Raw genomic sequence first — 22617 nt, 5'->3', positions numbered from 1 at the left:
AAGGGTCTAGGCCCGAAACGTCAGCCTTCCTGCTCCTCTGATGCTGCTCGGCCTGCTGTGTTCATCCAGCTCTACACCTTGTTATCTCAGATTCTCCAGCATCTGCAATTCCTACTATCTCTGAACTAATTTTAAGTGTACAGCCAACCAGATCCATGGCCTCTGCAAGTGCCTGTGCCCCAGGCCAGGGTGTCTGGGACACTGTTAGGTGAAGAAGGTGAGGAAGGATCACCGGTGTGAAGGGTATCTTCCTGAATTTCTGCAGTTTCCAAGCAAAGGATGATTTCTGTGAACAGAATTTCCCCAGTGGGGGGTGTTTTGGTGTGACCTTCTGGAGTGTAGAGCAATGTGAGCTTCTCCTGAAGATATTTGAAGCGAAAGGAGGTGAGGGTCCCCTCTCCATCCTGTCTGCGGCACCATTGTTCATCCTTCTAGTGCAGAGGAGCCAGGTTATTACAATCCATTTATACGACCGCCACGTCCCAGCAGCAGATGTCCTGACCTTCCTGGAAAGGTCAGCATAGCTTGAAGGAGGCAGCACAGAAAGCGATAGGGCAAGGTGACCCAGTGGGAATATCCTCCACCAGCCCTCCAGTTTTACAGTCAGAGGGATCTGAGGCCACCTGACATATGTGGGGAAGCCTAAAGTGTGTCGAACCTGGAGGTGGTCAGGGCATATGGTAGTGCACTGCAAAGTGACCGTCTGCAGGAACTGAAAACAGGAGGTGCATGTGACTAAGGACTGCAAACAGTCCAAGAGTTGCAAACTGTATGGAGAAGCAGACCACCTATATAAGGCCTGCCCAAGACGAGGGCCACATATGCACAATTGGCCAGAAATGGCAACACAAGCAGTGGACCTCTAGTAAGGTACCACCCTCTAATAAGACACTTGAGAAAATGGACAACCAAGGAAGGCGGCACATGTGGAAAAAGAAAGGAAGATGTTCCAGAGAATGATAAATCAATTGAACCGCCACCTCAGAATACAGAGTCAATGGAGGAGGCTACAGTGAAAAAACAGTGCAGTGTGTGGCAGGTGTTGAGGAATATCTGCAAAAGAAAAACCCTTCACTCACACAGGGCCACCACAGGCCAGCAGCAGAGTGGAAAGAGACAGTCGTATAAAGGACACACCAGCAACTCCTCTACAATGAGGATGTATGGGAAGATTATCATACACAGAAGAAGCGGTAAAGCACCAAAGCAGGTGAGGCGATGTGCACACCCCAACCTGGAAACGAGAGCCCAGTGAAAACCGACTTCTTGATGTCAGGAACCACGAGGTACACAGCACCGCACAGCTCCAGGAAACTGGGAGCAACAACATTCTGAACAAGGAGCAGTGCTCAACAACAGTTCCACTCAATTCAGGACATGATATGAAACCGACCTTCTTGTGTCATCTCCTGGAGTGGGACTGGTGACCTGAAGGAGTAGGTAGTCATAAGACAAACATGGTGACTATCAAAGTGATAATTATGCTAAATTATGCATTTGGCTGCTTGCAAGAATGCATTGGAGGCCTGTGGGGGATCTCTCAATCCTCAGTCCACAAATGTATCAAGGCTGTTACCAATACAACATGTGCCAGATCAAACTGCTTCATCTTGTTTCTCTGTGATGTGGTTAATGTTATCACCCAAGAAAGCAATTCAATTTTATTTCTAGGAAATATCCACCACATTGTTTTGTCAATTCATTTATTTAAATTCACGTGGACCAACTATTCAAGACAAACATGGTTAAGTGCTTCGAAATGCTTAACAATATGTTAAGCAAAAGATATTAATCTATATCACTGCTTAAAATGGGAAGATGTTGGCTGTTATCTGAATGAATAACATTTATATTACATATTAATAATCTGTCACATTTTGGTAATTATTTTGTATTAGTTAAGTAAATGGAAAATAATTATGAAGAAGGGTCCAGACCCGAAACGTCAGCTTTCCTGCTCCTCTGATGCTGCTTGGCCTGCTGCGTTCATCCAGGTGTACGCCTTGTTATCTCAGATTCTCCAGCATCGGCAGTTCCTACTATCTCAGAAAATAATTATGTTGTGATTTGAAGCTCCACTTTTGACACATGAGCTTGAAGTCACTGGAGTGGGAGTGCTGCACTGACAGAAGTGCCATCTTCTGAATGAGATATTAAGCTGAGGCCCATCTAACATCTCAGATGGAGTTAGGTCACAGAATAGTCACTTTGTCATTGAATGGTGGTACAGGTACGAGGGGTTGAATACCTACTCCCGGGATCCCCTGGTACTATTTAACATATGAACATATGAATTTGGAGTAAGTATGTGCCATTCATAATTATGGCCAATCTGATTGTGGCCTCAGCTCTATGTTGCTGCCTAACCCAAAAGTTTTGACACCCCTGTTAGTCAAGAGTATCACCCATCTCTGCCTTAAAAATATTCAGTGACCCTGCATCCATCACTATCTGGGCAGGAGAATTCCAAAGTGTCACAGCCCTCTGAGAGAAAAGATTTCTCATTATGTCTTAAAAGAGAACTCACTTATTTTGGATCTGTGTGGCCGAATTATTATTTCTCCCAAAAGAGGAAACATCCTTTCAGCATCCACCTTATCCAGTCTCTTCAGAATCTGAGATAACACAGCGTGATGCTGGAGGAACATAGCAGACCAGGCAGCATCAGAGGAGCAGGAAAGTTGACGCTTCGGATTGAGACCTGAAGAAGGGTCTCGACCCGAAACGTCAACTTTCCTGCTCCTCTGATGCTGCCTCGTCTGCTGTGTTCCTGGAGCTCCACACGTGTTATCTCTGACTCCAGCATCGGCAGTTCTTATTGTCGCCTCAGAACCTTATATATTTTGAGAAGGTTATTATAGTGATTGGAATGAGGTCCTTGAGTGGGGATGTTAACCTGGGCCAATCAGGGAGCCCTGGCTTGCCGATATAAACAGAAGATTCAGAGAGATTCCTCATTCCTCCCATAGTCCAAAGGTGTGCAAGTTAGGTGGATTAGCCATGCTAAATTGCCCACAGTGTCCAGGGAAGTGCAGGCTAGGTGGATCAGCCGTGGAAATGCAGGGTTACAGAGATAGGGTAGGGGGATAGGTCTGGATGCGATGCTCGTTGGAGGGTCAGTGTAGACTTGATGGGTCGAATAGCCTGCTTCCACACTGTAGAGTTCTATGATTCTAGTGACTGGCTGGTCAGAGCCCATGTACTGTGCACATGTAAATAAAGGGTGACTTGGTGACGAATACTAGCCTCTGTGCAATTATTTCAGTGGCAATGAGAGAAAAACAGTATGCTTCTGAAGAAAATTCACTCAGATTAGCCATGATCTCATTGAATGGCAGGGCAGACTCGATGGACTGAATGACTGAACTTCTGTTCCTATGCCTTATAGTCTTATTAAATTGAGGAGAGTAGTTTCAAAGTCATACTTTCCAAATTTTGTATTGAAATCAAAGTGATAGACCAAATTCCTTTCTTTTTGCAGGATGGTGCTACATCACTTTTTCTGGCAGCACAAGGAGGCCATCTAAATGTGATTAACATGCTCCTTGCATCAGGAGCAAAGATTGACCAACCAAGACAGGTATACAAATTATGATTTATAATTGAAGAAAGATGTGAATTAATTCATTTTGACTCTATTGAAACAGAAACTTGAATTTAACCTTGTCTTGAAAATAAAAGAAGTAAAATGCAATTTTGATGAACTGAAGCACCACACCTTTGGATGTCGAAGCCTATTCAATATTCTGTATATTGTATTCCCTAATGCCAGTTCCTGGTTCAGTGCACAAAGCTCAACAGTATCCATAGAACATATGAAAAGTTCAGAAGTCAGTTCTGCAGGCCCACAATTCCCTGTGTGTACTCGTGATGAGTGAAGACTGACACCAGGAATACATTTTTATGTGACTTATTTTATTCGATAAAGCTATATTAATTAAAAAGACTTTTCCAATATCCCTGCAAATCTTTCCCTTTCAGGTATTTATCTAATTTCCATTTGAAAATCATTACTAAATATGCTTCTGCCACTCCAAATCACTGCAATCCAAATCTTATTAATTCATCGCAAAAATGGTTCAAATTGGTTAGAATTTTACAGCTCACTGCTGGTGTACATGACAAAATAAAATAGGTAGCCTGTCTGCTGCCTTCCTGTTTTTTTATTATTCATTCATGGGATGAGGGTATTGCTGGCTGGACAGCATTTATTGCCCATCCGTAATTGCCCAGAAGGCAGCTTTGAGTCAATCACATTGCTGTGGGTCTGGAATCACATATAGGCCAGACCAGGTGAGGATGGCAGTTTCCTTCCTTAAAGGACATTAGTGAATCCAGATGGGATTTTCCTGACAGTCAGCAATGGATTCATGGTCATCATTAGACTCTGAATTCCAGATATTTAATGAATTCAAATTCCACCATCTGCCATGGCAGGATTCAAACCCAGGTCCCCAAAACATTATCTGGGTCTCCGGATTAACAGTCCAGTGATAATACCTCTAGACTATTGCCTCCCCTTCCTGCCACCTCTGATCTATCTCCCACATTATATTATGCAATTAAGGAGGTCAGATAGCCTACCTAAATAATGGTCTAAAGCATACCTCCAATCTGAGCCTCTGAAACATGGGCCCCTCTTCCCCTTCCCCCTGGACTCTGCCAAGATGCCTGCACACACCGTCCACCAAATTTCCTGGGGCTGATGAAATCTAGGATCCATCAGACTTCTTTGAGGATTGCTTGTCGTCCCAACAGTGGTCACTCAGATTGGCTCACAGTTCTCTCAGAGATCCCAAATGGGATCAGAAACCACATTCTGACTCAATTAAGGCAGCCATCAGCATATTGAAGCTGCGGAGCTGCTGGGCTTTAGGTGGGTGGACTGATCATGGACTTCTCCGGTAGCGGGGAGACATGCAGCAGGGGATATAACACAACCCCCTGTAAAATACACACCCTTTGTCTCCTATCTAGTCCTTTTGTGAGTTTTATTTTCTTTTTTCTTTCATGGGAAGTGGGCATCATTAGTAAAGACAGCAGACTTCCTACCTTAAAGGACATCAGTGAACCAGATAGATCTTTATAACAATCAATAATAATTGTCATGGTTATCATGAGAGGAGCTATTAGTTCCAATTTTTTATTAAGCAATATAAATTCATTGCTATTAAATTGTATTAAATCTGTCAGTCCTTTCTACTGACTCTTCAGGCAGTAGAAATAGATTTACCTTGTTTACTCCATTAAAATCTTTGGAATGGTCCCCTTGGATTGATCTGTAGTGATTGTAACAAGATCAGCCAGCTGGACCTCGTAGAATATAAGTTCCCCAATTGGGGCTATTAATTTGATCTAATCAGGGAAATCTGGCTGATATAAAAGGATGAATGGCTGACTCAGTGAGAGGCATTGCTAATGTCAAAGGCTAAGCATCTCTGAATAAAGGATGATTGGTGATGGGATGCAGCCTCTGAAGAGTTATTTCAGTGGTGATAAGAGCAAAGCACAATCCTGAAGAAACTCGCTTGCAACAGTTGTTTTTAAGTTGTGGGGGGTAAGCATTTTCTTACATCATGCCTCTGTTTGGGATGTTTGATTCGATCGACCCTGCCATTGAGAACTGGGTCCTGTATGTGGAAAGAATGCATTATTTTTTCCAGGCAAACTACATTGTGATGAAAAATGAGTAATTCTCCTGACAGCCTAGGGAGGTACAACTTTTTTCTGTCACTAGGGACCTAACATTTCCTGAGGCACCAAATATTAAACCCTCTTAAGAATTGATTGACATAGTTAGGGAGTATTAAGACGTGAAGCCTCCTTTAATTCTGCGACACTATTGCTTTTACTTGATAATTCGAGAACCCTGAGAATCTGTATTGGGGTTTTCACTAGGTTAAAACAACTAGCAGAAGTCTGTGAATTTGGTTTAACCTTTGACAAGATGCTTAGAGACCATCTAGTATGTGGGATCAATGATGTGACTGTGCAAAAACACTTACCGGCTGAATCTTAACTGGACTTCAAACAAGCACTACAACTGTCTTTGTCATTGGAAGATGTGACTGGTGAAGTAAATGAGTTGCAAGGCATTCTAATGGAAGTGGAAACCCTCACCTGAGCTTAGGGAACACCACTTGAGAGCAGGCAACTGCATAGCCTCATTCAGGAAGTACCCTGGTAAGAATAACTCAGTCAGCCCACAGCAAAACCCCAAACCAAAGCCAAGTCTCAGCCAAACAGTTACAGTTTTCTTCAGGATTCTGCCAGTAAGACATTGTGATTGTTGTTGATATGAGGATTCGGGATGGCACTGGAGTCCTACTCAACTTAAACGGAGTAAGATAATTCAGAGGCCAGTGTCCAGGAGAGTTCATACCCTGGAAACTCCACCTGCATCTGGTTTGGAACAATTAAATTGCTTAGCAACATCAAAATCAGAACCACTCAAGATAAACACCTGATTAAATGGGCATTCGGTTCAATTGGAGGTCGATTCTGGTGCAGCCATATCAGTGATTGCAGTTTTTAATAAAATTCACATTGGACTCCAGCCCTTGAATTTGCGTTAGACATCAGCTAGGCTGAGAACCTTTACCAGGGAACCTTTGCAGATTAAGGGTACAACCTCTGTTTCAGTCTCTTATGAAAGGCAGCTAGATCGATTGCCAGTGATTGTAGTAGAAGTCTTGGGCCCAAGCTTGATGGGATGAAATTGGTTGTGAGAGATTCACCTGGATTGGTTCAATGTTTTTCAATTAGAAAATGGCTGCCTGAGTGAAAGTCCTAATTAAATATCCGGAAGTTTTCCAGGAAGGTCTAGGGACCATCGGAAGAGCCAAAGCAACTTGTCAAGTTGACCAGGAAGCAATTCTGCAATTTTGTAAGATAAGTGCCATTTGCCTCATGGACAAAAGTAGAAGCAGAACGCAGAAGACTGGAAAATGAAGGAATCATCAAACCAAAAAAATTTGCGGAATGAGCAGCACCAGTCGTATCAATTTTGAAACCCCATGTACCAGTTCACCTTTCTGGGGACTTTAAACAAGCAGTAAACTTTTTTTTGCAGTTGGATAAATACGCAATCCCTCATGATTTGTACGCAAAGCTGGCAGGAGGTTTGTCCTTCATGAAGCTTGACATGAGCCATACTTACTTGCAATTGCATTTTGACCAGGATTCTCAGAAGTATGATACAATCAATACTCATAAGGCCATAATACACGAAACTGCTATTCAGCGTATCGTCAGCCATTTTTCAGTGGCTGATGGCGAACATTTTGCAAGGTCTACCTCAGGTCACCATTTACCTAGTTAACATCCTGATACGAGGGAAAGCTAATATGGAACACTTAGCGAACTCGGATATTGTGCTAAGGCATTTTTTTCAAAGCAGGCATATGCCTAAGAAGGGAAAAATGTGTGTTCCAGGCCCCCCAAGTGACCTCTTTTTGGGCTACAGGATCGACAAGACTGAGTGATACCTGTTGGAAGATTAAGTGTGGGCAATCAAAGGTGACTTGGCCCCACGTCTGTCCATGAGCATAAGTCGTTTTTGGGTCTGGTAAACTGTTATGGAAAGTTGATACACAACCGGGCATCCACTCTGGTGCCATTCCATCAACTCTGTAAGAAAGGGTCAGCCTTGGAAATGGGTCTCATAGACAGGCCCTAGCTTTCGATGAAATAAAGAGGCAACTATCATGGTCTAATATGTTGGCACACTAGGATCCCAAGCAAGATCTGGCATGGATGTGCAATGCCTCCCCGAATGGCATCAGGTGGTATTAGCTCATAGGTGGCCCACTGGAGAGGAACGCCCATAGCTTATGCATCCAGGACTTTGGCTAATGCAAAGCGTAAATACGCCCAAATAGAAAAAGAAAGATTGGCAGTCATATTTGAAGTCAGAAAGTCCATCAATACTTTTTATGGGTGAAAATTTGTGACAATCACATATCACAAACCCCTACTCAGTCTGCTTGAAGAGGATAAGCCAATGCCACCCATAGTTTCAAGCCACATTCAGCAGTGGGCTCTAATATTAAGTGCCTATAATTACAAATCCGAATACCATCTGGGAAGCTGAGCAGCAAACGTGAATGCATTGAGCTGCCTTCCATTAGCAGATGTGTCATCTGTGGTACCCCAATGAAAGCATCTGTCATAACATTGATTTTTCTGGACAGGCTACCAGTTACAGCTAACAATATCAGACTTTGGACATAGAAGGATCCAGTCCTTTCCAGACTGAAACAATTGGTATTAATGGGGGAAACCAAAGGGTCATCACAGCTAGAATGAAAACCTTTTTGGACTGGAGAGACCAGCTCACGGGTAGAACAGCATATCGTTATGGGGAGTGAGAGTGATTGTCGCCATCAAATACTGGCTGAGCTCCATCAGGGCCACCCGGGGTCTCCAAAATGAAGATGTTCATGAGGAGTTATGTCTGGTGGCCAGGCTTGGACATTGACATAGCCGTATGGTAGGATAGTGTCCAGAATGTCAACAAGGACAGAAGTTAATGCCAGCAACTTTCCCCCATCCATGGAAATCACCGGGTAAATCTTGAACTTGGTTGTATGTCGACTATATAGGTCCTTTCATGGGTTCAATACTTTTAGTCATTGTAGACGCCAACTGAAAGTGGTTGGTATGCATAGAGTTCATTTGTCAAACACTGGAGTGACGATGGAAAAATTGCGCATATCTTTTGTGACACACGGAGTCCTGGACGTTTTGGTCACAGATAATGGGCCATTGTTTACCAGCAGGAAATTTATTTACCACTTGCAGTCGAATGGGATTCAATATATTAGGACAGTTCCATACCACCCATATCCAATAGCCTGAGGGAGTAACAGCGATCCAAACTTTGAAGGCTGGCCTGAAGAAACAATCTATAGCCTCGCTAGATACCAAATTATCGTGGTTCTTGTAGGACCATCCCATGTGCAACAATAGGGATAGCACTGGCAGAGCTGCTATTGGTTAGAACACTCTGCACCAGGCTAAATCTGATCTTCCCAGATCTGGGGAAGGTGAAACAGCACTAGGAACCCCAATGCCAAACCCAAGATTCCACCAAGTGAGAGAGACAGTTTGATCCAGAAGACAAAGTTTGGTGCAAGAACCATGGAAATGGCTCTGCGTGCACAAGAGGCGTGATCGATGCAAGATCAGGATCAGTGACCTATAAATTTCGGGTAGGTGCAGCTATTCTGAATAAGCATGTGGACCATTTGAAAGCTACAAATTCACAGACTGTGTAAGAGCAAAACTTGCCCTGCCCCTCAGAGCCTTCAGAAATACTTCAGGGACTCGTTGATTCATCCTCTCCATCAAAGTTTGTCAAGTCCTCTGAATCAGAGATGGACGTGATAGAAGTAGCCACCTCAACGCTTCTGTCTCCGGAAGAAGAGTGCATGTCTACCAAGGCGCTCCAGGCACGAGAGGTGAGCCCCTATTCGGTACACAGCTCCCATGTTGAATTCATAGTTGGAGGAACCTGACCCAGTGTTAAACACCCCAGGAGGCTCTAAAACAAATTGGACCGTCCTGTGACTGTGAACCCAGAGGGGGAGGGATGTATTGATTATAATGAAGTCAGCCAGCTGGACCTCACAGAATGAGTTCCCTGATTGGGGCTGGTAATCTGGTCCAATCAGGGAGATCTGGCTGACACAAATGGTGAATGTTAGGGATACTGAGGCTCTGGAATGCCTGACTCAAAGAGAGCAGTGCTGTTGCCAAAGACTATGCATTTGTGGGAAAGAAGAAAGGGTGATTGGTGATGAGATGCCAGCTTCTGAAGAGTTATTTCGGATCCTCTTGGAATTTTGCATTTGATGTTGTTCCTTTGAGCAGTCCCTTAGATTGACACTCCCATGGAGCAGTGCTCAAACATTTTCACTCCCAGTGTCATTCCTTCACAGCAGTCTGCCCCTGGGAGTGTTCCCTCAAAACATTACGCAATGGAGCAGTTTCTTTCAGAACAATTTGCCTTCCCCATTGAATGACTTTTCAACGAATTGTGCCTCTCATAGCAGTTCCCCTCAGAGGGTTTGCCCTACACTGGTGGCCCTCACAGTTCATCACTTGGATCAATTTAAATTGGTTTGTTTCTGTTGGAGCGTTTCCTTCACATGGTTCCTTCAGACCATTCAGCCACTACCTATTCAAAACCATACCCTCAGCCTGAACACTTAGCTATGTAAAAGGCTTATTTTAAACAGGCATGCCAAAGTTTAGAAGTGGCCAAAATTGAACAGTCAAAATGAAATGGCTGAATTTGAAACCATTGTAGTCCCTGTGGTATAGTTGCCTTACAGGGGAGGATGTTCCAGGATTTTGATCCAGCACCAGTGAAGGAATGGCAATGTGGTTCCAATTCAGGAAGATGTGAGACTCAGAGGAAACATGTAGGTCATGGTATTTCCCACGTATCTGCTGCCTTGTCTCTCAGATGTTGAAAGAGGAAGCTTTGAAAGGTACAGTTGAGAATGGCACATATTGCAATCACTTTGTGCTGGACTTCAGCAAAACATTCGACCAGGTTCTGTATGGTAGACTGATTAGTAAGGTTAAATCACATGGGATTGAGGGAGAAGTTGCCAAGCTTCTAGTGTGCATGGTCTGCCCTTGTAACTGCAAAGTTAAGAATGGGATTCCACCCTGTGCAATCAGAGATCATTCCTACTTCTGGTCTCTGATAGAAGGCAGATCATTGATGAACCAGCTAATGATGGTTGGGCTAGGACATTAAGAATGAGCACAGCCATCTTGCATTGTGATAGGTATAACTGTGAATAGAGAGTTATTTCCTTGATTTTGAATTGACCTTGAGCACCTTTATGCCTCATTTGATCAAACACTTAATTGACATGTACTAAATAATGAGGGACCTTTTTTTTCCTGGAGGAGAGGCACAGATTTAAGGTGATTGTTGGAAAGATTAGAAAGGAAATCTTTTAACCCAGAGGATGGTAGGGATCTTAACTGTGGTCTCAGTTTGATGGTTAAGGCAGAAGCCCTCAACTCGTTTAAAAGGAATCTGGATCTGCACTTGTGATGAGCTGTCTTCTTGAACCACTACAGTCTATGGGCTGTAGGTAGACCCAACAATGCCATCCAGAACTTTCTTTGTTAACCACGGTTGATCTTTTTTGAGTTTTTGCTATTACAATAATAGCAAGCTTTCTATGAGCAGTGGCAGAGAACTCATTCCGAATGAGACACGGTGTGCGTCTCTGGAAATTTGGAGCATAGTGGGAATTCAGTGCAGAGGGAAATGATGGATTTTCCTTTTGCTTTTTTTTTTGCGGCTTACAGTGTGTAAAGATTACGTTCTACAGAAACAAGGACGAGGGAATAAGGGCCCAAGAGAAGTTGATATTAATTGAAAAGGCTCAATTTAAAGGGTAAGTCATGACAGAAAGCTGAAAACTGTGTTCTTCCTGCTCTGTGTAGGAAGTCAGACACCGTTCTAGTGTCCGGGACCAGCATATGTGCAGAAAGTATCTCCAGCTGCAGCTCCTAGAAACCCAGACTTCAGAACTGGAGCACTGGTTAGGATTACTGTGTAGTATCCGTGAGATGGAAAGTATCATGATAGCATATGTAGGGAGGGTGTCACACCACAAACTAAGACTTCATGGACAGGGAGGGAATGGGTGATCACCAGGAAGAGCAATAGGATCAGGCAGGCAGTGTAGGAGTTTCCTGTCACCATTCCCCTGCAAAGCAGATACATTGCTTTGGATACTGTTGAGGAAAATAGCCTCTCAGATGAAAGCAGTAACAGCTACATTCATTGCACCATGGTTGGCTCTGCTGCAAAGGGGAAGAGTAAAGCGTACTGGAATGCAACAGCAACAGGGGATCCAATTGTAAGGGAACAGACAGGTGGTTCTGAGACCGCAAATCAGACTCCAGGATGGTATGTTGCCTCCCTGGTGCTAGGATCAAGGATGTCTCCAAGCTGCTACAGGATATTCTGGAGGGGAACGGTGAACAGCCAGTAATCATGATACACATTGGTACAAATGACGTATGTAAAAACAGAGAAGATGTCCTAAAATCAAAATATAGGGAAGTAAGTTGAAAGGTAGGGTCTCAAAGATAGTTGTTAAGTTTTGCTTAATTAGCTGGGAACCAGGAATTGTACACAAGGGAGGCGCAGGTAAAATCCTGAAGAGGAATACTTTATTTTAAACACAAACAAAAACAGAAATTGCTGGAAAAGCTCACCAGCTCTGGAAGCACCTGGGGACAGAAATCAGAGTTAATGTTTTGGGTCGAGTGATCCTTCTTCAGAACTGAGGAGTTTTGCTGAACCCGAAAAATTAACTCTGATTTCTCCCCACAGATGCTGCCAGACCTGGTGAGCTTTTGCAGCAATTTCTGTTTTTGTTCCTGATTTATAGCATCCGCAGTTCTTTCAGTTTTTAACACTTTTATTTTAGATGCTCACACCTCTACAGCTGGCTCTAGACTGAACCCCCAGCTCTGCGCCTCACGAGTCAGCTGACCAGTTCTCTTAAAGGAGTAGCACCCCAACTACAAACATAACAGTAGTGATCTCAGGATTAGTGCCAGTGTCACATGCTAGTCAGAATAGAAATAGCAGGATATATCAGATGAACACATGGCTGAAGAGATGGTGAGATGGGCCTGGTTCTGGGTGAGGGGGGAATCAATACAAACTGGACAGATTACACCGGGGCAGGACCAGGACGGATGTCCTTGGGGATGTATTTCGTAGAGTGGTTGGGGAGGTTTTAATCTAAAATGGCAGGGGTGTGGGAACCTATACAATGAGTCAAAGGAAGGGAAATCAAGGGCAAGAACAAACGGTGAAGAAGGGGAATAAGACAAGTGATAGGAAGAGAAATCAAGTGCCAGGATCAATTGGAGCCACAGTGAAAAATAATGGGAACAAGACAAGTAATGTAAAAACAGTGAGGCAGGATATTAGCTCCAATGATGTGAACTCTGTATGAATAGAGCTGAGAAACAGCAAGAGGCAAAAAACGTTGGTCAGAGTTGTGTATAAACCCCCACAGTGCAGGGGTGATGTTGGGAATGGCATTAAACAGGGAATTAAGGATACATGCAAAAAAGGAACATTTGTAATTATGGGTGACTTAATCTGCATAAAGATTGAGCAAATCAAATTAGCAACTAGAGAAGGAATTCTTTGAATGTATGTAAGATGGTGTTGTGGACCAATATGTTGAGGAATCAACAAGACTGGGTATTGTGTAATGCAACAGCACTCTAATTGTGTGAGGCTCCCAGGGGATGAGCGGCAATAATATGAGAGAATTCCTCATTAAGATGAAGAGAGACCTACTGGATTCTGAGAATAGGGTCCTGAATCTATTGAGAGGAAACTTAAGGTGAGGTGCGAGTTGGCTGTGATCGATTGGGGACATTATTTAAAGTGGTGATGGTGGAAAGACAACGGCAAACATTTAAAGGGCGCATGGATAGTGAGGAAAATGCTACGGTCAATTATAAAATATTTAATAGCTGAGCAGTTGGAAAACAGTGACAGGATTAGACAGATTGAGCACAGATTTACAAAAAGGAAATCATGCTTGACAAATCTATTGGAATTCTTCATGAATGTAAGTCATGGAGTTGATGAGTGGGCAAATGCATGGCAGAATGGGGAGGTAATGGCCTTGTGGTATTATCACTAGACTAATAACCCAGAGACCCAAGCAACATTCTGGGGTTCTGGGTTCAAATCCTGCCATGGCAGATGGTGGAATTTGATTTCAGTAAAAAAAATCTGGAAGTAAGAGTCTAATAATGTTCATGATTGTTGGAAAAACCCACCTGGTTCATTAATGTCCTTTGGGAAGGAAACTGCCAACCTTACCTGGTCTGGCTTACATGTGACTCCAGACCCCAAGCAATGTGGTTGACTCTTAAATGCCCTTCCTCTGGGCAATTAGAGATGGGCAATAAATGCTGACCTAGTCAGCAACGCCCACATCCTGTGAATGAACGAAAGAAAGATGAAGTATAATGTGTATAAATGTGAGGTTATCCACTTTAGGAGCAAAAATAGGAAGGCAGATTATTATCTGAGTGGCTATGAATTGAGAGTGGGGTTCTCATACACCAGCAGGTGGTTAAGAGGCAATTGGTATGATGGCCTTCACAGAGAGAGGATATGAGTTCACGAGTAAGGATGTCTTGCTGCAATTATACTTGGGCGTGGTAAGACCATACCTGGAATATTGTGTGCAGTTTTGGTCTCTTTATCTAAGGAACGATGCTCTTGCAATAGGGAGAGTGCAGAAAAGGCTTATCAGGGAAGGTAATAGCCTAGCAGTATTTTTGCTGAACTAGCAAGTCAGGATAATGATCTCAGGCTTGTGTTCAAATCTCACTCACAGCAGATGGTGGAATTTGAATTCAATTAAATCTGGAATTAAAATTCTAATGATGACTATGAAACTGTTGTTGTTATAAGCTCATCTTATTCTGCTCATAAAAGGAACAAGAGGATATAGATTTAAGGTGATACGCAAATGAAGTAAGGAAAATCTTTTTCACTGAGTCAGTAGTTAGGATCTGGAATGCACTGCTTGGAAATGTGGTGGAGGCAAGTACAACTGAGGCATTGGATGATTATTTTTATCTAAATAATGTGCAAGGGTATGGGTATGAAAAAGTGGGAGATTGGCACTAGGTAATGATGCTCATTTGCCCATCAGTGCAAGCACAATGGGCCAAACAGACTCCTTCTGCGTTGTAACACTGCTGTAATTCTCTGTAAAGTTAACTTTGTTAATTTTGTATTCATTGTATGAGTATATCCAAATCTTTCTGAACATCAACATTTCAATGTTTCATGCCTTTTTAAAAAAATCTGCTATTCTGTTCTTACCATTAAAATAAATAACCTCACACTTTGTTATACTATACTTCACCTGCCACCTTATGGCCCATTCACATTACCTGTTATCTTTTCAACTAAAATCTAAAAACTAATATCTAGCTCATAATCTATCCACATAAAACATTAAACAAATATCATTGTTACATAAAAATGACTTTGTTACCTTCAGTCCAGTGCACTCTTGGTTGGCTTTCCATCAGTTCATAAATTTAGATTTATTCAACATCTGTTCACTCCTAGCACTTCTGTGCTCACTGCCTAACATTCATTCCCAGTCTTACAATGGCTTAAATTTAAATTTCATACTTGTCCATGGCCTCACTCCCTTCCTCAGTCTGTAATCTCCAATTTTACCATTGTCCAAGTACTATACATTCGTCCAGTTCCGGCCTCTTGTTCATTATCAATGGTTTTAACCGTACAATTATCAACCAAGATTTTAGCTGTCTCAGAGAAAGCTTTGAAATTCTCTTCCTAAACCTCTCCAATCTTCTCTTCTTCTCAAGAGCCAGCTCTTTGGAAAAGCCTGTCCTAAAATCTCTTTATTGATTTTGTTTAGGATCTAACAACTCCATTGTGGATAGCAGCACAGATGGGACACAATGATGTTGTAAAGCTATTGCTCCAGTGGGGAGCTAATTCAGATACTGCTCGCAAGGTTAGACCTCTCTCTTTGTTAACATTTTCAACAGAAAACATATGGTAAGTTTTGGTGAATGGGACTGGAGTAGTGAACAATGGTTTAACATCCATGTCAGGAGAGTTGCCACCCTCCAAGACTGTCTTCAGGGTGGATGGAAAATTGCATAATCAGTACCAATTTGTAATCTAAACATAAACTCTTTGAAAAACTTGTCTGGGAGTTTTAGTTCACTGATGATTGTGCCCTTGTTGTGAATACAGAGATACCAAGCCAATGGCTTATTTCTTGGATGCTTATAAATTCATAGAGTCATACAGCATATAAGAATGTTTGTATCTTATTAATATGAAGAAGATGAATATTATTTAAATAGCTCCACAGAGGCTGGTATCCCATCACCATTGTCATCCTTTATTTAAACACTAACAGTCCTTGACTTTTTGATTTCAACTTTCCGAACATAGACTGGGACTGCCGTAGTGTTAAGAGCTTGGATGGGGAGGAATTTGTTAAGTGTACAAGAAAACTTTCTTATTCAGTATGCGGATGTACCTACTAGAGAAGGAGCAATACTTGACCTTCTGTTGGGAAATAAGTAACTGAGGTGTCAGTGGGGGAGCACTTTGGGGAAAGTGATTATAATTCCACTGGTTTTAAAATAGTTGTGGAAAAGGACAGAACTGATCAAAAAGTTAAAGTTCTACACTGAAGTAAGGTCACTGCCTACCTGCATTCATCTATCACCATCCTACTTACTTTCCCCAGCCCCACCCCTCCTCTCTCTATTTATTTCAGAGCTCCCTTCCCCCTCCCCCATTTCTGAAGAAAGGTCCCGACCCGAAACGTCAGCTTTCCTGCTCCTCTGATGCTGCCTGACCTGCTGTGTTCCTCCGGCTCCTCACTATGTTATCTCTGACTCCAGCATCGACAGTTCTTACTAACCCCACAGGGAGATCACCTAGTTTTACTCAGTGGTCTCTGCACTTAGCAGCGAGCATGCTATCCACTGGTAAAGTCTCCGCAGCAGTGTTGTTTTGTCCTTAATTGGACACTTCAGAACTTCAGTTAGCCTCTGATCAGGAAGGCTGTCTCCACATTCCCTGATACTGATAAAATTCTATATAATCTGGAAACCACAATAGGTCCACTGCCTCCTTCTCTTGCCATTTTGTAACTTTCAGGGAGCACTCCCTTCACCATGATAAACCCCTCAATGATGCACCAAGTACCTCTGAAAGAAAGCAGCTCACTACCACCTTCTCAAAGGCAATCAGGGATGAGCAACAAATGTTGGCTTGCCACCAACACTCACTTCATATGAAATAACTTATTAAAAAAAACTAGACTTCATTTCTGGAGGGATAGAAGTGTAAAGTAGGAAAGCTATAGTTATTAGAATGGTTAGTGTTAATTTCATTGGATTACTAGTGGACCTGATTAATGTCCTGGGGACAGGGGTTCAAATTCTCCTTGGCAGCTGATAGAATTTAAATTCTATGAATAAAAATGGATTAATAAAATCTGGAATCAAAAGGTAGCCTAATAACAATAGTGAAATCACTGTTCATTGTCATAAAAACCATCTGGTTCACTAATGCACTTTGAGGAAGGATATACGCATCCTTAGGTACACCTGTGACTCCAGACCCACAATGATGTGGTTGACTCTTAACTGCCCTGTGAAATGGTCCAGTAAACAACTTAGTTCAGGGAGCATTTAGGGATGGAAAACAACTTCTGGTCTTGGCAGAAGTGCTCACATTTCACTACAGAATAAAAAAGCGCCTGTATTAAATTTGGTCAGACCAAATTTAGAGTGCTATCTACATTTCTGGCTGTGACATTATCAAAAGGGATATAGAGACACTGGAGAGTTTGCAGGAAAGATTTACAAAGATGATATCAAAATGCATAGCTTTACATATCAGGAAAGGTTTGAAAGACTAGGTCACTTTTTCTCTTGAAAGAAATTCTGAGGAATGATCTAATAGAGGTGTTTAATATTATGAAAGATTTTAGTAGAGTGGATGCAGAGACAATGAGAGCAATTTTCTGCTCCCAGAAATTGCAACAGTAATGGCAGCTGTGATGACATGATTTAGGCAGAATCCAGAACCAGAATCTTGCTGTTGAGATAAACTTTAGCAATTAAGTTCTCACTCCTCAAAAAGCAAGTCGAAATGCTGGTCATCAGATGGAAAGAACATAATATGCATATCTTTGCATCTCACTGATTGCACAGCTCTATGAAATTTGTTTCAGCTTCCTAATTAATATTTGATAATCAGGAAACTCAATGGTTCAGATACCTGACCACACAACCAAACCTAGAATACTGAGAACAGTTTGGTTCTCACACCTAAGGAAAGATGTACTGGCATTGCAGGCAGTTCAGAGAAGGTTAACTGGGCTGAAACTGGGAACGGAGGGATTTTTTTTGTGAGAAGAGGTTGAGTAGGTTGGGTTTGTATTCATGGAGGTTTAGAAGAATGAGATGTGACCTTATTTAAATATACATGAAGATTCTTAGCAGGTTTGACATGGTAGATAGATATGGAGACGTTGTTTCCCATTTTGAGAGCGACTAGGCCAAGAGGATGTCATCTTAGAGTAAGGGGAATAAGTTAGTAAATGACACTTCCTGTCAGAGAGTAGTGAATCTGTGCAATTCCTCTTTGCAGAGGGAATATGGAGATTTAGTTGTTAAGTATATTCAAGAATAAGATGGACCGATTTTTAATTAGTAAAGGAATCAAAGGCAGAAAGTGGAGGATTATCAGACAGGCCATGATCTCATTGAATGGCATAGCAGACTCAAAGGGCTGAATGGTCCACATCTACTCCTAATTACTATGAAGGAGACAGGGTAATACCCTGCAGATCCAGAGAGAGTAACAATCTTATAATGACCCATTTCCAGGATGCCTGAGCTGTCAGTGACATTTTCTTTATGCTATGCTTTCATTTATACAGTTGGCTATCAATCTTCTGCTTGTTATATGAAAGACTCTTCAAGGGTTGAATTGGATTTTCATTTGCTTTAGTCATGCAATAATGTATGACTTTTCCTTTATAGTTTGATTCTGATATCCTCAGCTCTGTAAAAGCAAACGTGCATGCGTAAACCTTGCCTTGGACCAACACATTCTGATTATCACTAAAGCAGCTGTGATACATTGGGCACTTATTCAACCAGGACACTCCTGCATAGTTACTTCAAAATTTTCAGTAAAGTAGATGTGAGTCACATCAGGATGCACCCTTCCTAGTGAATACTACTGAGTTCTCCCATATCCTGAGACTGCCCCTTACGCACCTTACACCATTACAATCCCTACATAGTGTTGCAGAATGATCCTTCACTGTATCCTTACGATTCCTGAATATCCTCACTGACAAACTACTACTTCCATGAGCTATGAAGTTTTGAGCTGTTTGTTCCACTTGGCTCACAGTGATAAGATTTTGACGTGTGATTTGGCCATTGCCAACACCACAAGCTTATAATTTATAGCATGGCTTTAAGAACCCCAGACATGGACTTAACCTTTTCCTCTTGGGGTCTGTAAATTCATGACTGATTCTGTAATCTCTCCAATAAGTTGCGAGAGTATGATCCTCCCAATTGAACATTTAAGACCTGATTTCTCCCCTAAATACTGTTGTTAACATCTATGTCCCCAAGAGTAATCTGGAGCACCTTGACTCCAGTCTTCAACAATAGGTGACAGTTGAGTGATCTCTAGTCAGTCAATTTACCTTTTGATGGTGGAGAATGCTCCACATCTTTCAAGAACGTTCTTAGCTTCTATTGGTATAAATAAGATTACAACAGACATGAGAACAGTGGAAGTAAACATACATTTTAAAAAGTGCAGTATACATTGATTGAACACCTATACCACCAATATACAAACATAGTTTGTACTTTGCTCCCCATCCCCCCACTATATCTAAGTGCAGGTCCAACTATCACACCTGGGGTATATCTGAGTGCGGCTTTGACTATCACACCTGGGGTATATCTGAGTGCCGGTCCGACTATCACACCTGGGGTATACCTGAGTGCGGGTCTGACTATCCCACCTGGGGTATATCTGAGTGCAGGTCCAACTGTCACACCTGGGGTATATCTGAGTGCAGGTCCGACTGTCACACCTGGGGTATATCTGAGTGCAGGTCCGACTGTCACACCTGGGGTATATCTGAGTGCAGGTCCGACTGTCACACCTGGGGTATATCTGAGTGCGGGTCCGACTGTCACACCTGGGGTATATCTGAGTCAGGGTCCGACTGTCACACCTGGGGTATATCTGAATGCGGGTCCGACTGTCACGCCTGGGGTATATCTCAGTGCAGGTCTGACTGTCACACCATGGGTATATATGAGTGCGGGTCTGACTATCACAGCAACTTGTTGACTGAAATGCCCATATGATTTTGAAGCGTTTGGTAGACAACGTCTTTGGCTCTGGCCCTAGACAGTACAGGCCTGTTAAGAGTATCCGGTACAGGTGCAAGTACATTTTTCTTAGCCTCAGCTGCTGGAGGCATTGTGGTCACTGATAGAGGGAAGATGGAGTGACAGGACATCTCTGGAATGTTCTGAGAATATGCTGCCGTGGGTACCTGACTATTTCATCTCCCTGTGGTTGCCTTCTAGCATCATGCTGCCACTTGGAGTGACACTGAGATGTCTCACTTTGCCAATGATGCTGAGTACCCATGGCTAGAGTAATGGAGTCCAGACCTAAGCACATAACTGGCAGCCACTGAGCATTCTGTTGGATTGGATCTACAATGTGGCCTCCAACCTTTCCAAGGATGGAGCCAATCACTTGCCTTCTGGAACCGTTACAGTAGTGAAAACACGGGCGGACTTATCCATCTACTCAGGTCTGTGAGAACCTCTGTTACACCTGCCTGGTGTTCCCCTGCCTCTTTCTGCAGGTTGACAGTGTCAGGGTCTTCAGGGCTCTGCAGGCATCAGGTTTCTGGCAGTCCTCTGAGTATGAGAGCGTTCCTTCTTCCATGGGCTGTGGACCTGTGTCTCTGATTTGCTCACTAGATTATATCACTGAGTCTAATCTAAATAGTGCAACCATTGATGTAACTGACTCTGTGCAGATGATTACCTTGGAGGTGGGCCCTCTAAGGATTCAGCGGCCTTGTCCTCTGAGATGGTGCTAGAGTAGAGGGGCTCCAGCGTCTTTCATTGTATATGTGTCCTTGGTACTGATGGTGTCCATAGAAAAGATAAAGGAGCTTTTGGTAAAGATACAGAATATCTCATGCAAACTAATACGTTTGCCTTCATGCACAGCTGAGAAGGACAGAAAGCAATGTCACTTCCTGGGCTGTTCATGTCTCCAACTTGCTACATGTAAACTCTTGATCTTTCCAACCAGCCTGTGCCTGTTCCTCAAAGCGGGTAAGGATCTTTATATTCAGCACCTTTCTGCTAATCCAGGCCCTCTCTGCAGTTGTGGGTGAGCTTGTCCTGCAAAAAGATAAAGAGAAATGTAGTGGCAAAAGATACAGGGGCACTTTTGTGAGAATGCGTAACAACGTAAAGTCATGAGCCATCCCCAGAAAGTAAGTAGGAATTGCAGTGCCCAGGAAAAGTTATTAGTTTGAAGCATGAATTGGGCATGAGCCCTTGAGTGCACATCATGTATGGGATCTTGAGGCGTGCAGGCAATGACCCTTTGTCAGGTGCCTGTGAAGTGGCACAGTTAGACTGAGTGATGCCCTTGTGAGTGTGAGCTAACAGAGAGATCATGTCACTTAAACTTAGGGAATGCAATTTTTTGGGGACATTGTGGCCATTTTTTGTGGCCATGAATGCTTCAGGGGGCCATTGGTTCTGACTGTGCTGTTATCTGAGTGTAATCTTGATGGAATTACCTATTGATGCCATGCTCCAGGAAGAGAATTCCCTTCTGCCTGTTACTCCATCCATTAAGAGCTGCAGACATGCATGGCTAAAGCACAGGGTAAGCTTCTGTATCTTCAGAGAAATCTTCAGTGAGGTTGGAGATGAGTATCACAGGGACCTTGGAAGTCCATGTTGGCAGAGGAATTCAATTAGTTCCTCAGCAAAGTAAATATGCCGAACACATATGTAATAATGCAGTTCAGGTTAAAAGATCTTGTAGGGTAGATAGAAACCATTTTCTCTGAAGGACAGAGTCCAAAACAGCACATCTGCCAATGTGGTATACTGCATCCGCTGTACCCGGTGTGGCTTCCTCTACATCGGGGAAACCAAGCGGAGAATCGGGGACCGCTTTGCAGAACACCTACGCGCGGTTCGCAATAAACAACTGCACCTCCCAGTCGCGAACCATTTCAACTCCCCCTCCCATTCCTCAGACGACATGTCCATCATGGCCTCCTGCAGTGCCACAACGATGCCACCCGAAGGTTGCAGGAACAGCAACTCATATTCCGCTTGGGAACCCTGCAGCCCAATGGTATCAATGTGGATTTCACAAGTTTCAAAATCTCCCCTCCCCCTACCGCATCCCAAAACCAGTCCAGCTCGTCCCTGCCTCCCTAACCTGTTCTTCCTCCCACCTATCCCCTCCTCCCACCTCAAGCTGCACCTCCATCTCCTACCGACCAACCTCATCCCGCCCCCTTGACCTGTCCGTCCTCCCTGGACTGACCTATCCCCTTCCTAACTCCCCACCTACACTCACCTTTACTGGCTCCATCCCCGCCTCTTCGACCTGTTTGTTTCCTCTCCACCTATCCTCTCCTCTATCCCTCTTCTATCCGCCTCCCACTCTCTCCCTATTTATTTCAAAACCCCCTTCCCCTCCCCCTTTTCTGATGAAGGGTCTAGGCCCGAAACGTCAGCCTCTCTGCTCCTATGATGCTGCTTGGCCTGCTGTGTTCATCCAGCCCTGCACCTTGTTGTCTTGGATTCTCCAGCATCTGCAGTTCCTACTATCTCTGATTGTAATCTTAAAATTAGGTGTGCTGTTAGGAACTACTATTTTATACAAAGGTCGTGGAACCTATCTCTCAAAGTGTCATTGTGAAA

General features: G+C 43.2%; 1 protein-coding gene across 1 annotated transcript in view; it reads left to right on the top strand.

Annotated features, from left to right (window-relative positions):
• ankrd29 (ankyrin repeat domain 29) overlaps positions 1 to 22617 on the top strand; it is a 55900-nt gene that overhangs the window by 19039 nt on the left and 14244 nt on the right. Inside the window, exons 6-7 of the mRNA XM_020534137.2 lie at positions 3482 to 3580; positions 15483 to 15581. Coding sequence (XP_020389726.2) covers positions 3482 to 3580; positions 15483 to 15581 — 198 coding nt within the window. The remainder of the gene's footprint in view (positions 1 to 3481; positions 3581 to 15482; positions 15582 to 22617) is intronic.

Source organism: Rhincodon typus, chromosome 4 (assembly GCF_021869965.1).
Source record: "Rhincodon typus isolate 14 chromosome 4, sRhiTyp1.1, whole genome shotgun sequence".
Classification (NCBI taxonomy): Eukaryota; Metazoa; Chordata; class Chondrichthyes; order Orectolobiformes; family Rhincodontidae; genus Rhincodon; species Rhincodon typus.
Note: the sequence above shows the minus strand (reverse complement) of the source record. Positions and strands in the feature narration are given on the sequence as shown.